This window comes from Bison bison, unplaced genomic scaffold, assembly GCF_000754665.1.
Source record: "Bison bison bison isolate TAMUID 2011002044 unplaced genomic scaffold, Bison_UMD1.0 scf7180017864370, whole genome shotgun sequence".
NCBI classification, from domain to species: domain Eukaryota; kingdom Metazoa; phylum Chordata; class Mammalia; order Artiodactyla; family Bovidae; genus Bison; species Bison bison.
In genome coordinates, this window is record NW_011494942.1 from 3,672,389 (window position 1) to 3,684,163 (window position 11,775).

At 39.5% G+C, this 11,775-nt stretch overlaps 2 protein-coding genes across 2 annotated transcripts in view; one reads left to right on the top strand and one right to left on the bottom strand.

Moving 5' to 3' along the window:
- PLCZ1 (phospholipase C, zeta 1) overlaps positions 1-11,398 on the bottom strand; it is a 48,723-nt gene extending 37,325 nt beyond the window's left edge. The window contains exons 1-3 of the mRNA XM_010855918.1: positions 11,273-11,398; positions 10,689-10,843; positions 9,555-9,678 (exon numbers count right to left, since the gene is read on the bottom strand). Of these exons, the coding sequence (XP_010854220.1) occupies positions 9,555-9,678; positions 10,689-10,699 (135 nt within the window). The 5' untranslated portion in view covers positions 10,700-10,843; positions 11,273-11,398. The remainder of the gene's footprint in view (positions 1-9,554; positions 9,679-10,688; positions 10,844-11,272) is intronic.
- A 219-nt stretch (positions 11,399-11,617) lies between these two features.
- CAPZA3 (capping protein (actin filament) muscle Z-line, alpha 3) overlaps positions 11,618-11,775 on the top strand; it is a 1,018-nt gene continuing 860 nt past the window's right edge. The window contains exon 1 of the mRNA XM_010855919.1: positions 11,618-11,765. Within this exon, the coding sequence (XP_010854221.1) occupies positions 11,618-11,765 (148 nt within the window). The remainder of the gene's footprint in view (positions 11,766-11,775) is intronic.

Genomic DNA, 11,775 nt, shown 5'->3' on the forward strand with positions numbered 1-11,775 from the left:
AAGATGATGCTGTGAAAGTGCTGCACTCAATATGCCAGCAAATCTGGAAAACTCAGCAGTGGCCACAGGACTGGAAAAGGTCAGTTTTCATTCCAATCCCAAAGAAAGGCAATGCCAAAGAATGCTCAAACTACTGCACAACTGCACTCATCTCACATGCTAGTAAAGTAATGCTCAAAACTCTCCAAGCCAGGCTTCAACAATATGTGAACCATGAACTTTCAAATGTTCAAGCTGAATTTAGAAAAGACAGAGGAACCAGAGATCAAATTGCCAACACCCACTGGATCTTCAAAAAAGCAAGAGAGTTCCAGAAAAACATCTATTTCTGCTTTATTGACTATGCCAAAGACTTTGACTGTGTGGATCACAACAAACTGTGGAAAATTCTGAAAGAGATGGGAATACCAGACTACCTGACCTGCCTCTTGAGAAATCTATATGCAAGTCAGGAAGCAACACTTAAGACTGGACATAGAAAACAGACTGGCTCCAAATAGGGAAAGGAGTATGTCAAGGGTATATATTGTCACCCTGTTTATTTAACTTATATGCAGAGTACATCATGAGAAATGCTAGGCTGGAGAAGCACAAGCTGGAATCAAGATTGCCAGGAGAAATATCAATAACCTTAGATATGCAGATGACACCACCCTTATGGCAGAAAGCGAAGAACTAAAGAGCCCCTTGATGAAAGTGAAAGAGAAGAGTGAAAAAGTTAGCTTAAAATGCAAAATTCAGAAAACTAAGGTCATGGCATCTGGTCCCATCACTTCATAGCAAATAGAAGGAGAAACAGCAGAAACAGTGACAGAATATTTTGGGGGGCTCCAAAATCACTGCAGATGGTGACTGCAGCCATGAAATTAAAAGATGCTTGCTCCTTGGAAGAAAAGTTATGACCAACCTAAACAGCATATTAAAAAGCAGAGACATTACTTTGCCAACAAAGGTCTGACTAGTCAAAGCTATGGTTTTTCCTATAGTCATGTATGGATGTGAGTTGGACTATAAAGAAAGCTGACCACCTAAGAATTTATGCTTTTGAACTGTAGTGCTGGAGAAGACTCTTGAGAGTTCCTTGTACTGCAAGAAGATCCAACCAGTCCATCCTAAAAGAAATCAGTCCTGAATATTCATTGGAAGGACTGATGTTGAAGCTGAAACTCCAATACTTTGGTCACCTGATACAAAGAGCTGACTCATTGGAAAGGACCCTGATGCTGGGGAAGATTGAAGGTGGGAAGAGAAGGGGATGACAGAGGATGAGATGGTTGGATGGCATCACCAACTCAATGGACATGAGTTTGAGCAAATTCCGGGAGTTGGTGATGGACAGGGAGGCCTGGCGTGCTGCAGTCCATGTGGTCTTGGACACAACTAAGTCGGACACAACTGAGCGACTGTACTGAATGAGAACATATTGTATAGCACAGGGAACTCTATTCAGTGCTCTGTGGTGATCCTAAAGGGAAAAGGACATCTGAAAGAGGGGATATATGTATATTTATTGCTCATTCCCTTTGCTGTACAGTAGAAACTAATACACTATTTTAAAGCAACCATACCTCAATACAAATTAAAAAAAAAAAAAACAACAACCTGGTGGCCTGGGCTGCCCAGTTTAAGCAAAGAAGCAAACCCTGTTCCTCAGGAGAACTACAGCCCATAAATAGCTCTCTGCCCAGAAAGACTTGCCCAACTTCAGGCTGAGGTATTGATACTCGTGATTCTTCAAGACTGAGGACGTCCCTGAACCATCTGGATTTGCTTCAAACCTCGTCCTTACTGTGGTGATGACATCCACCATCCTGGGAGGTACTTAGGTGTGCTCAGTCATGTCCGACTTTTTTGCAACCTCATAGACTGTCGCCCACCAGGTTCCTCTATCCATGGGATTTTTAAGGTAAGAATACTGGAATGGGTTGCCATTTCCTTCTGCAGGGGATCTTCCTGACCCAGGAATCGAACTGGGGTCTCCTACTCTGCAGGCAGATATTTTACCAGCTGAGCTACCAGGGAAACCTATCATTGAAGATGGGAAATTATAATTTTGGTAGAGAAGGGAAAGGAAAGCACAAAGGGTAAGTAATAAGGAGAAGAAATATAAGGCCTGGGGAACACAGTGTCAGCAGAAGAAAAGGGGGAAGAAGAATAGTGGTAAGCAAGGAAGGTTCAAATCTGAGTACTGAACCTCTTAACAGCAGCCTCAATGTTAACATAGGGTATCAATGTATTAATATCTCCCCTGTAGGATAAAACTGAAGAGCAAAAACCTTTATATGTTGATTTTCACCAGTCCCAGAGCCATGGTAGACCAGGACTTGAACTAACTCCAAGGAAGGAAAGAAAAAACAATACACTATTGCCTGTACTCAAAGTGAGAAATGGAATATTTCCTGCCATATCAATAAACAAAGGATATCATCAGTGATTGCAGCCCTCCAATGTGAGCTGGCAGGGGGCTTCCCTGATAGCTCAGTTGGTAAAAAATCACCTGTAATGCAGGAGACCCTGGTTCAATTCCTGGGTCAGGAAGATCCACTGGAGAAGGGATAGGCTACCCACTCCAGTATTCGTGGGCTTCCCTTGTGGCTCAGCTGGTAAAGAATCCGCCTGCAATGCGGGAAACCTGGGTTTGATCCCTGGGTTGAGAAGATCCTCTGGAGAAGGGAAAGGCTACCCACACCAGTATTCTGGCCTGGAGAATCCCATGGACTTCACAGTCTATGGGTTCTCAGAGAGTCAGACAGGACTGAATGACTTTCACTTTCACCTTCTTTCTATATGAGCTGGTGAGCCCTGAGGGAACTCAGGAAGGAAAGAACACCTGCCATCAGACTGCAGCCACTCCCCATATTGAGCCCTGAGGAGGATATGAAAACACAGAATAATGACCCCAGATAGCTGAGGTGCATATCAAAGGAAGGATTTCAGTGAGCCCAGACACTTACATCTTCCTATACTTAGAAAAGTACTAAACTACTTAAGATATCTGGTTTTCTTTAATTTACCATGAACTTTTGACATTCAGACTACCTACCCTTTGTAAAATTTCTATGTAACCTGGGTCCCCCTTGCCTCCTCAGAGCAATTCTCCCAGGATTACTTTAGATGCTACCTCCCAGGGCCAAAATCCTAAAACTTCCCATCAAACAGAACGTAACTCTCAACTTTTAGGTTGCATGTATTGATTCAGTTGACAAGAGTATATGTGCAGAAATAAATTGCCAAATACAAGTCTGATCTCTCTAATTCTCTTAAATTTCTCAATGTTTCTCCTCTGGTTTCAAGACAAAATCCAAACTATTGGCATCCAAGACCCTCAAAGACATGGTTTCTTCCCCCGCCCCACCACCACTTCTTCCATGCATTTCACACTGTACTGTGCTCTGAATCAGTTACAATACAAATACCAAGCTACCTCTTGCTATTGTAAAGGCTCTTTCTTCTGTCTGGAATATTGTTTTCTTTTTTATTTAAGTTGGTTGGGAAGAGCCCCTGGAGCAGGAAATGCCAACCCACTCCAGTATTCTTGCCTGGAAAATTCCATGGACAGATGAGCCTAAGGGACTGCAGTCCATGGGGTCACAAAGAGTCAGACATGATCAAATGACTGAGCATGAGCATGAATTTCTACTAATCTTCAAAAAAATGTCCTTCTCTTGAAGTCTTCCCTATGTCCCTCTGTGTCTCCTCCCCACATCATGTTAGAGAGCCCTACCTAAGATTCCTAGAAGATTCTATACCTGCTTCTCTACTGGGGTTTATTACACCAGAATAAAACCTTTATGCATCCCTTCTAGAATTGTCTCAGATGCAAAGTCTGTCATTTGTTTCCCATATCCTTAGTACATATAGGGCTTCCCTGTTGGCTCAGATGGTAAATAATTTCCCTTTAATGTAGGAGACCTGGGTTCAATCCCAGGATCGAGAAGATCCCCTGAAGGAAGAAATGGCAACCCACTCCAGTATTCTTGCCTGGAGAGTTCCATGGACAGAGGAGCTTGGCGGGCTACAGTCCATGGGATCACAAAGAATCGAACATGACTGACTAAACTTGGTATGTATAAGAGTGTCTGACTGAGGCCTTCAGAACTTGATGATTCTGATGAAATATGTTCATTTAATTGGAAAAAGGAACTAAATATCTCCTTAAAACTAGGGAGAGCAGGAAAAGATGTCTTTTATTACAGAAAATATGCAAAATCTCAGGGCCCACTGCAGGGAATACTACAGCTTTTCAAAATGTTACATATTAATCACTTACAGTTTACAACATAAAAAAAAAGAGTAATGAAATCATCTTTCTCAAGTTTACAAAAAAATAAAAGTTCATTAAGTGGTTATTTTTTGCAAGGCATTACAAAAAGAACTTTCCCAAATAATTTATGTATAATTCCAAAATATATCTTTTGGGGACTTCCATGGCAGTCCAGTGGCCAAGACACCATGCTTCCAATGCAGGGAGCCAGGGTTTGATCCCTAGTAAGAGAACTAAACCCACACATCATGCAGTACAGCCAATAATAACTAAATAAATAAAAATGAAAAGTTTGAATAATTTTTTAAATTTAAGAAATAAAATATATCTTTTACCTTAAGCCTATGACCCCCATGAAGGTAGATACTTTATTCTTTTTTTATTTCCAAAGCCTATTACTGGAAGATGGAAATGGGAACCCTCTCCAGTATTCTTGTCTGGGAAATTCCATGGACAGGGGAGCCTGGCAGGCTATGGTCCAAGGGGCCACATGGGGCTGCAAAGAGTCAGAGATAACTGAGCAACTGAGTACACTCTAAATTAGGAGCCTAGTGATCATATGTTTAAATGAATGATTGAATCCAGGAGGATAAAAGAACATATTAAAATAATTCTATTGTTAGTCATTCTGATAGTACACTTTAGAAAACAGAATAAAGGTCTTTCACGTTGTTACCATTTCCATTGCTCAGTTTGCTAGTAAAAAGATGAAATGTTACTTAATAAACAACATTATAAGAAAGCTGATCTATCTGATGAGAAAGCTGAGCTATCAAAGCCAGAACTTCTAACATAAAATGTAGCATTTTAAAATTCTCTCTGAAATTACCCTAAAAACAATGTATTCAAAATATAGTCTAGGAAATCTTATGACTTGCAACTTTTTCCTCAAACTCTGATATACTTTTCTTATGCTCCTCGGAAGAAAAGTTATGACCAACCTAGACAGCTTATTAAAAAGCAGAGACATTACTTTGCCAACAAAGGTCCGTCTAGTCAAGGCTACGGTTTTTCCAGTGGGCATGTATGGATGATGGATGTGAGAGTTGGACTATAAAGAAAGCTGACCACCAAAGAATTGATGCTTTTGAACTGTGGTGTTGGAGAAGACTTTTGAGAGTCTCTTGAACTGCAAGGAGATTCAACCAGTCCGTCCTAAAGGAAATCAACCCTGAATATTCATTAGAAGGATTAATGCTGAAGCTGGAACTCCAATATTTTGGCCACCTGATGTGAAGAACTGACTCATCTGAAAAGACCCTGATGCTTGGAAAGACTGAAGGCAGGAGGAGAAGGGGATGACAGAGGATGAGATGGTTGGATGGTATCACCAACTCAATGGACATGAGTTTGAGTAAACTCCAGGAGTTGGTGATGGACAGGGAGGCCTGGCATGCTGCAGTCCATGGGGTCTTAAAGAGTTGGACACGGCTGAGAGACTGAACTGAACTGACATACCAGTTTAAATTAGCAGGCAACTTGTTCTTTCCCCTTTTCTTATTCCCTGTTTCCTTCTGTCCCTAATGCATGCAAGCATGCTATGCATGCTAAGTACTTCAGTCGTGTCCAACTCTGCGAGCACATGCACTGTCGCCTGCCAGGCTCCTCTGTCCATGGGATTCTCCAGGCAAGAACACTGCAGTGGGATGCCATGCCCTCCTCCAGGGTCTCTTAGGTCTCCAGCACTGGCAGGCAGGTTCTTTACCACTAGCACCACCTGGGAAACCCTAATGCAGATACAGTAATCAAAGGCACCTAAGACCCAGTCTTCCCTGAAGAAGGCCTTTGTGCATATCTTGGAGTCTAGCCTGAAGAAGGGAGCTTGAGCACACAAGCTTCTGTGCAGAGGACACATTCCTTGTCCAGAGGTCACACCTCTTGTCCAGAGGACACCCCCCTTGTCCAGAGGACACACTGGCTCCAGTAGCCAGTGGGGCTTGTATTTCTGGGTTCAGCTGAACCGTGGCAAATATAGAGAAATATAACCTCTTAAAATTGAAAAGGATACTATTTCATATTCAGCCAACAATCAAGACTGTAATCTAAGACTAGCTATGTGAATTGAAATGACAGGAGATATTTCCTAAAATTAGCTTGTGCTGTGTTGTGCTGTGCTTAGTCTATCAGTTGTGTCAGACTCTTTGTGACCCCATGGACTGTACCCTGCAGGCTAATCTGTCCGTGTGGATTCTCCAGGCAAGAATACTGGAGTGGGTTGCCATACCCTCCTCCAGGGGATCTTTCCTGCTACAAATTAAAAATAATGATTAAAAACAATTTTTTTAATTTAATAAAGGGATTTTTTAAAGAAAACTTAGAGAACTACTGCTCAAGTCAAGATTCAGTAATTAATTTTGGAAAAAGAAGTTTAGAATATTTTGCCAGGGTCATGAAGTTATATGTGCTTTACTCAAGTTTTATAATAAAATTTCACCTTGTCAGAAAGTAAATTCATGTCAGAATTTATGTCAACTATTAAACACTTAGGAAATCAATAAATATAATGTAATTTTCTCTATTTTTTTGAACAGTCATGATGTAGCTTCAACTAAAATTTACTTGGTGCCTACTTTATGCCAAGCCTGATACTAGGTACATTCACAAATGATAACATTTAATATTTAGAACCATCCTGCAAAATAAATATATTAGTATCCCCATCCTGCAGATTAAGACATTTGCTCAGAGATTTCTGACTTGTCAATCAAGTACTGTACAACTAGGTTCTCAGAGACTGAAGACTCTCTACACCCACTAAGCTTGCTAATGATAACAGCTCTGAGACACTGAGCGTCTTTGTGTTTTTGTGGACCCCAAAAAAAAAAATAAAAGATTCACTGTGATTCATTTTATTTGGTCTCACTAATAGGTGTATCTTTGCCGAGTGGAGAGATCAGCAACATAAGTTAAAGCAAAAGAGTTGGATGTTTAAGATTAATCTTGAGCTATCTAGAAAATTCAGTTAACCAATATACTTTCCCTAGGCATACTACTTAATCAACATTTTAACCAATATACAGCAATTTCACCTAAGGCAACAAAGTATTTCTATTAGGAGAGTTATTTAAATAGAAGATAATGGTTTACCATAATCATCACTCTTTTATACATAATTCATGCTTCTAAAGTATCTGAGGTCACTTTAAAGGGGTTTTTGAAGTATTCTAAGGAATCTCTGCTCCTCTAATTTTTATAATTAACATTGTTTTCATAGCTACTTTAAAAAGGTTTTGCTATACAAAATAGACCTTCAGCCTGGCTATGTCCAAATAATCATAAATTCCAATTAATGAGCTATTTATTTAATTGTTATACCTGTTGAACATTCTACATAATGCTTTTCGATACAGCTTGAGTTTTACTCAAGAGCATTTCAAAGACCTATCTCTATCTTGCAGCTAATTCAAAGCAACTTGAAAATCACTAAGATTTACAGTATTTCACATTAAATACAGATTTAACATATTACTACCTCTATATTGTGCTGAATGTGAATTTTATTAAACCAGAAAGCACACAGCTGTTTCTCCCTTTGGGCAATACCACTGGGTTAAAATTCTATGTGTAAAGGCCTTTCACATAAATTTGTGTTCTTCAGGTGTGGTATTAGAAATTAATCAAAATTCTTATCGCTTATGGCAGCACAAGCTACTTGGAGCCATAGAAGCAACTCTGAATTCTTTGTCTTTTACAGCAGTCTCCTGAGAAGTTCAGTTTTTCTTTTCTGAACCTCCTCTTTTGGTTAGTAAACCTGAGGACTAAATCTGACTGAGAGAAACGCTTGCTCCTGTGTTTCTGCTTATTTTCTGAGCAGAGTCACCAATTGCCTTTCTTCAGGACTAGCTCTTCAAGGATATTTACATGATGAAGAGATAGTTCTTCATTCCAGAGGAAAAAGCAGGTTTGTTTACTGTCCAGGATAATAACATTAATAACGACACCCTCCGCGGCAAAGATCAGACAGGCTTATTGCCCATAATAAAAGCTCTGGGTTTCTTAAGTTTTCTTCTGAGGTCCCTCTCAGGTAATACACCCACTGTATGTGCACATGTCACCAGGCCCTCCTCATATCACTTTGGGAACAGGGCCAGGAGAAATGGCAGCAAAATGGTGATAGCCTGGCAACTGGTATATTTGGGAGTACCAAGCTGTCTTTTTTCTCTGAACTGGAACCTGCCTGTGCAAGCATTCCTGGAACTCTACCAGGCTCGCTGGTTAGCCCACGTGTGAAGTAACAACAGGGGCTTCCCAGGTGGCTCAGACCATAAACAATCTGCCTGCAATGTAGAAGACTTGGGTTTGATCCCTCAGTCAGGAAGATCCCCTGAAGAAGGACATGGCTATCCACTCCAGAATTCTTGCCTGGAGAATCCCACAGACAGAGGAGACTGGAGGATTACAGTCCACAGGGTTACAAAGAGTTGGACAAGACTGTGCAACTAACACTTTCACTTTCAAAGTAACACAGGCTTCCCAGTATAGGTTAGTTGCTAACAATTTCACCACAGATTGTGTTATCTGGCTTCCCAGTTCCAAGAAACAAAATCATACTCAAGATGTCTACCCTTCCTAACTGTCTGGGTTGGCTAGTCTAGTATTCTTGCCTGATTCACCAAGAAATTTGCCATCTTCCTAGTTAAAAAAAAAAAAAAAAAACCTCAGCTCTAACATGCAGCTTTTTCTTTTTTTCATGATCTTTCCATTCATCCTCTAGTGACAGAATTGAACCAGGTTCCCTTCCTACTAATTCTTCTTTAAACAAAGGGAAGTGAAAGTCACTCAGTCATATTTGACTCTTTGCGACCCCATGGACTATATACAGTGGGATCTCCAGGCCAGAATACTGGAGTTGGTAACCTTTCCCTTCTCCAGGGGAGCTTATGGTATAATTCCTTGAAGATGAGTAAAATATGATTTTTATCAAGATTGCCCATGCCTTCTATAAATCACTAACATCCAATCCAGTTACCATTTTATCATTTATATGATTTGATCTAATCAGATGACAAATCTTAATCTGATGTGAACATCTATGCATTCTCAGCAGATTGTTCTAAGCAGATAACCTGGTATTATTTCAAATTTTATCAACAACTCATTTTTCCTCTTACCTAAATGCTTTCCATTTTGATTATAAATATATCTAACATAATTAATTGCTTTAATTTCTCAGAGACTAATCTTTCATATGTATTTTCTGCAGAAAACATACAAGTAGCTATCCACATTTCCTTATATTGGATGAAGTCCTTCCTAGGGTGGGATATGCAGGGGACAGATATTATCTCACCTTAAAAATATATTTCACATGAATAGTATTGCACTGAATATCTAATTTTTCAAGTAGTTTCAGAGCTTTTTCTAGAGTAATTTTTCCACCTTTGAAGTCATCTCGAACCATCAACAAAAACCATGTAGGAGACACACCAAAAAAATAAGTTAAGGAAATTCTCACAGAAAGTCATTAAGTACTTAAAATGACTAAAGAATATTTTGTCTCTATTCAATTCAATGTTTTTCTTTTTCTTTTCAGAGGATAGTCTATCTCATGCCTAAGTGAGAAAATAATTATATGATAAATAATATTTAAAACAAAATTAAGTAGGTACTATTTAGTGTTAAAGGTATGAAAGGACTTAATAAAATAAGAATTATAGGAAAAGAACAAAAGTTAACATTTGAGAAATCCAGCTATTACTTGGGAAATACAGTCTATTTTCTGAAGACATGAACATCAAGATCTTTCTATCACTTGATCTCTCTCAGGGTTAGTTTCCTCATCTGAAAAGTGGTCAAATTAATACTTCAGGAAGGTAGGGGCATTAAATGAGCTCATAATATATCATTCAATATAGTTTATGTTACTGAGAGTTCAATAAATAGTAACCACGTCTGATATGATTATTACCATTATACTAGCCAAATGTCCAGCTACTCACATGCCTCCAAAAGCAACATTTTAAGGACCATCAGAAAGAGGTGTTTTTTTTTTTTCTAATGCCATGATGAGTGTCTAATTAATATGAAGGAGAAAACAAAAATAATCAAGCTTGCTTTATCTACAGAGAAACAACAAAATTTAGGACACTTCAAATTGAAAAAATAAGATTGAGAAGGATTAATATGACAGCCTATAAAATCATGAAAAGTATCAGTAAAAATTGTTCAACAATACACTCAATTTCAGATTGTTAGAACTAATAGGAAGCCCTTCAATTTAATGGCTGTGACTTAATATGGCAAAGCTCATGTTATAAGAAAAAGATATAGGAAGGTAGGGAAATTTAAAAAAAAAAAAAAAAAACTCAGGATGCAAAAAGAAGGAAGCAGTTTATACTCAAATGAGAGAAACAAGCTCAGGAGTCTTCAAAGGGGATAAATCAAGAGAAAGAAAAAGGAACAGAAAGGACTTCTGAGTGGATATTTGTTCTCCATATTTTCATGACCTGAAGTTTGTTCCTCCTCACTTAGAAGCTTCTCTCCATTATGAGTTGTTGCAGGTTCCAAATATAATTAACTCTGCCGCTTGGCAAGAAAGGGATTCCTTGAAACTTATCCGCTGTTGCCACTGCCCCTTTTCTAGAAAGAAAGCAGAAAACACAGTGGTTTGTTGCCTTTGTTCTTTGCAGTTAGCACAACACTTAAATCCCCCAGAGACTGTATGGAGGTTTGTGGTCTCTGCACTTCACTGCCCTTAAAATTTTTCTGGCTTCTTGCTTATGTTCTGACCATTTCCAAACCCACAATGTTTATGAGAGAGGCAACCCTTACCGTCTGGCATTTTCCCATGAACAGCCATCATCTCTCATTTTATTTTTACTATTTTGTTTAAACCCTTCAAACCTTTCAGGATAACATGCTTCCACTGGGTTGGGGACAGTTATTCTGACGGTCTGATTACAAATCACTGCCATTGTGGTCCCCAAAGCGTCAAAGAGCTTCCAAATACTCCTTAGAAACTCCGGGATGCTTCTCTTAGATCTATGACCACCTATGCAATAAACACACCACTTTATGAAGAAGGCTGTTCTGGAGGCTAAGTTCTTAAAAATTCTTCAAAATTCGTATAGCTGGTTGGCCGGGCACCACGCTGTCAGGTGACTGTCATGTTTTCCTTTGGGTCCAAACGCCCATTGTGATCTCATCAAAAGTTCCATACTTCACAGAGCAAGCTCCTTTATGACTTCATCAGGAGACTCAGAGCTGGCCAGACAACCTGGTTTTTGCATGGTCAGACATGGTAATCTTAAGCTTAAATGTTTAACACCTGGATGGGAAAGGTGCCCCATGGAATGTTCTCTCATCCTCTGAACACTGTTTATTCCAGAAGCTCTGCTTCTGCCGCAACCAAACATGTCACGTAGCACTCTGAGTAGGAAAGAGAAAGAAAAAGTAATTCGCAGACTATTGATACAGGCTCCTCCAGGGGAATTTGTAAATGCCTTTGATGATCTCTGTCTGCTTATCCGTGATGAAAAACTCATGCACCATCAAGGGGAGTGTGCGGGCCA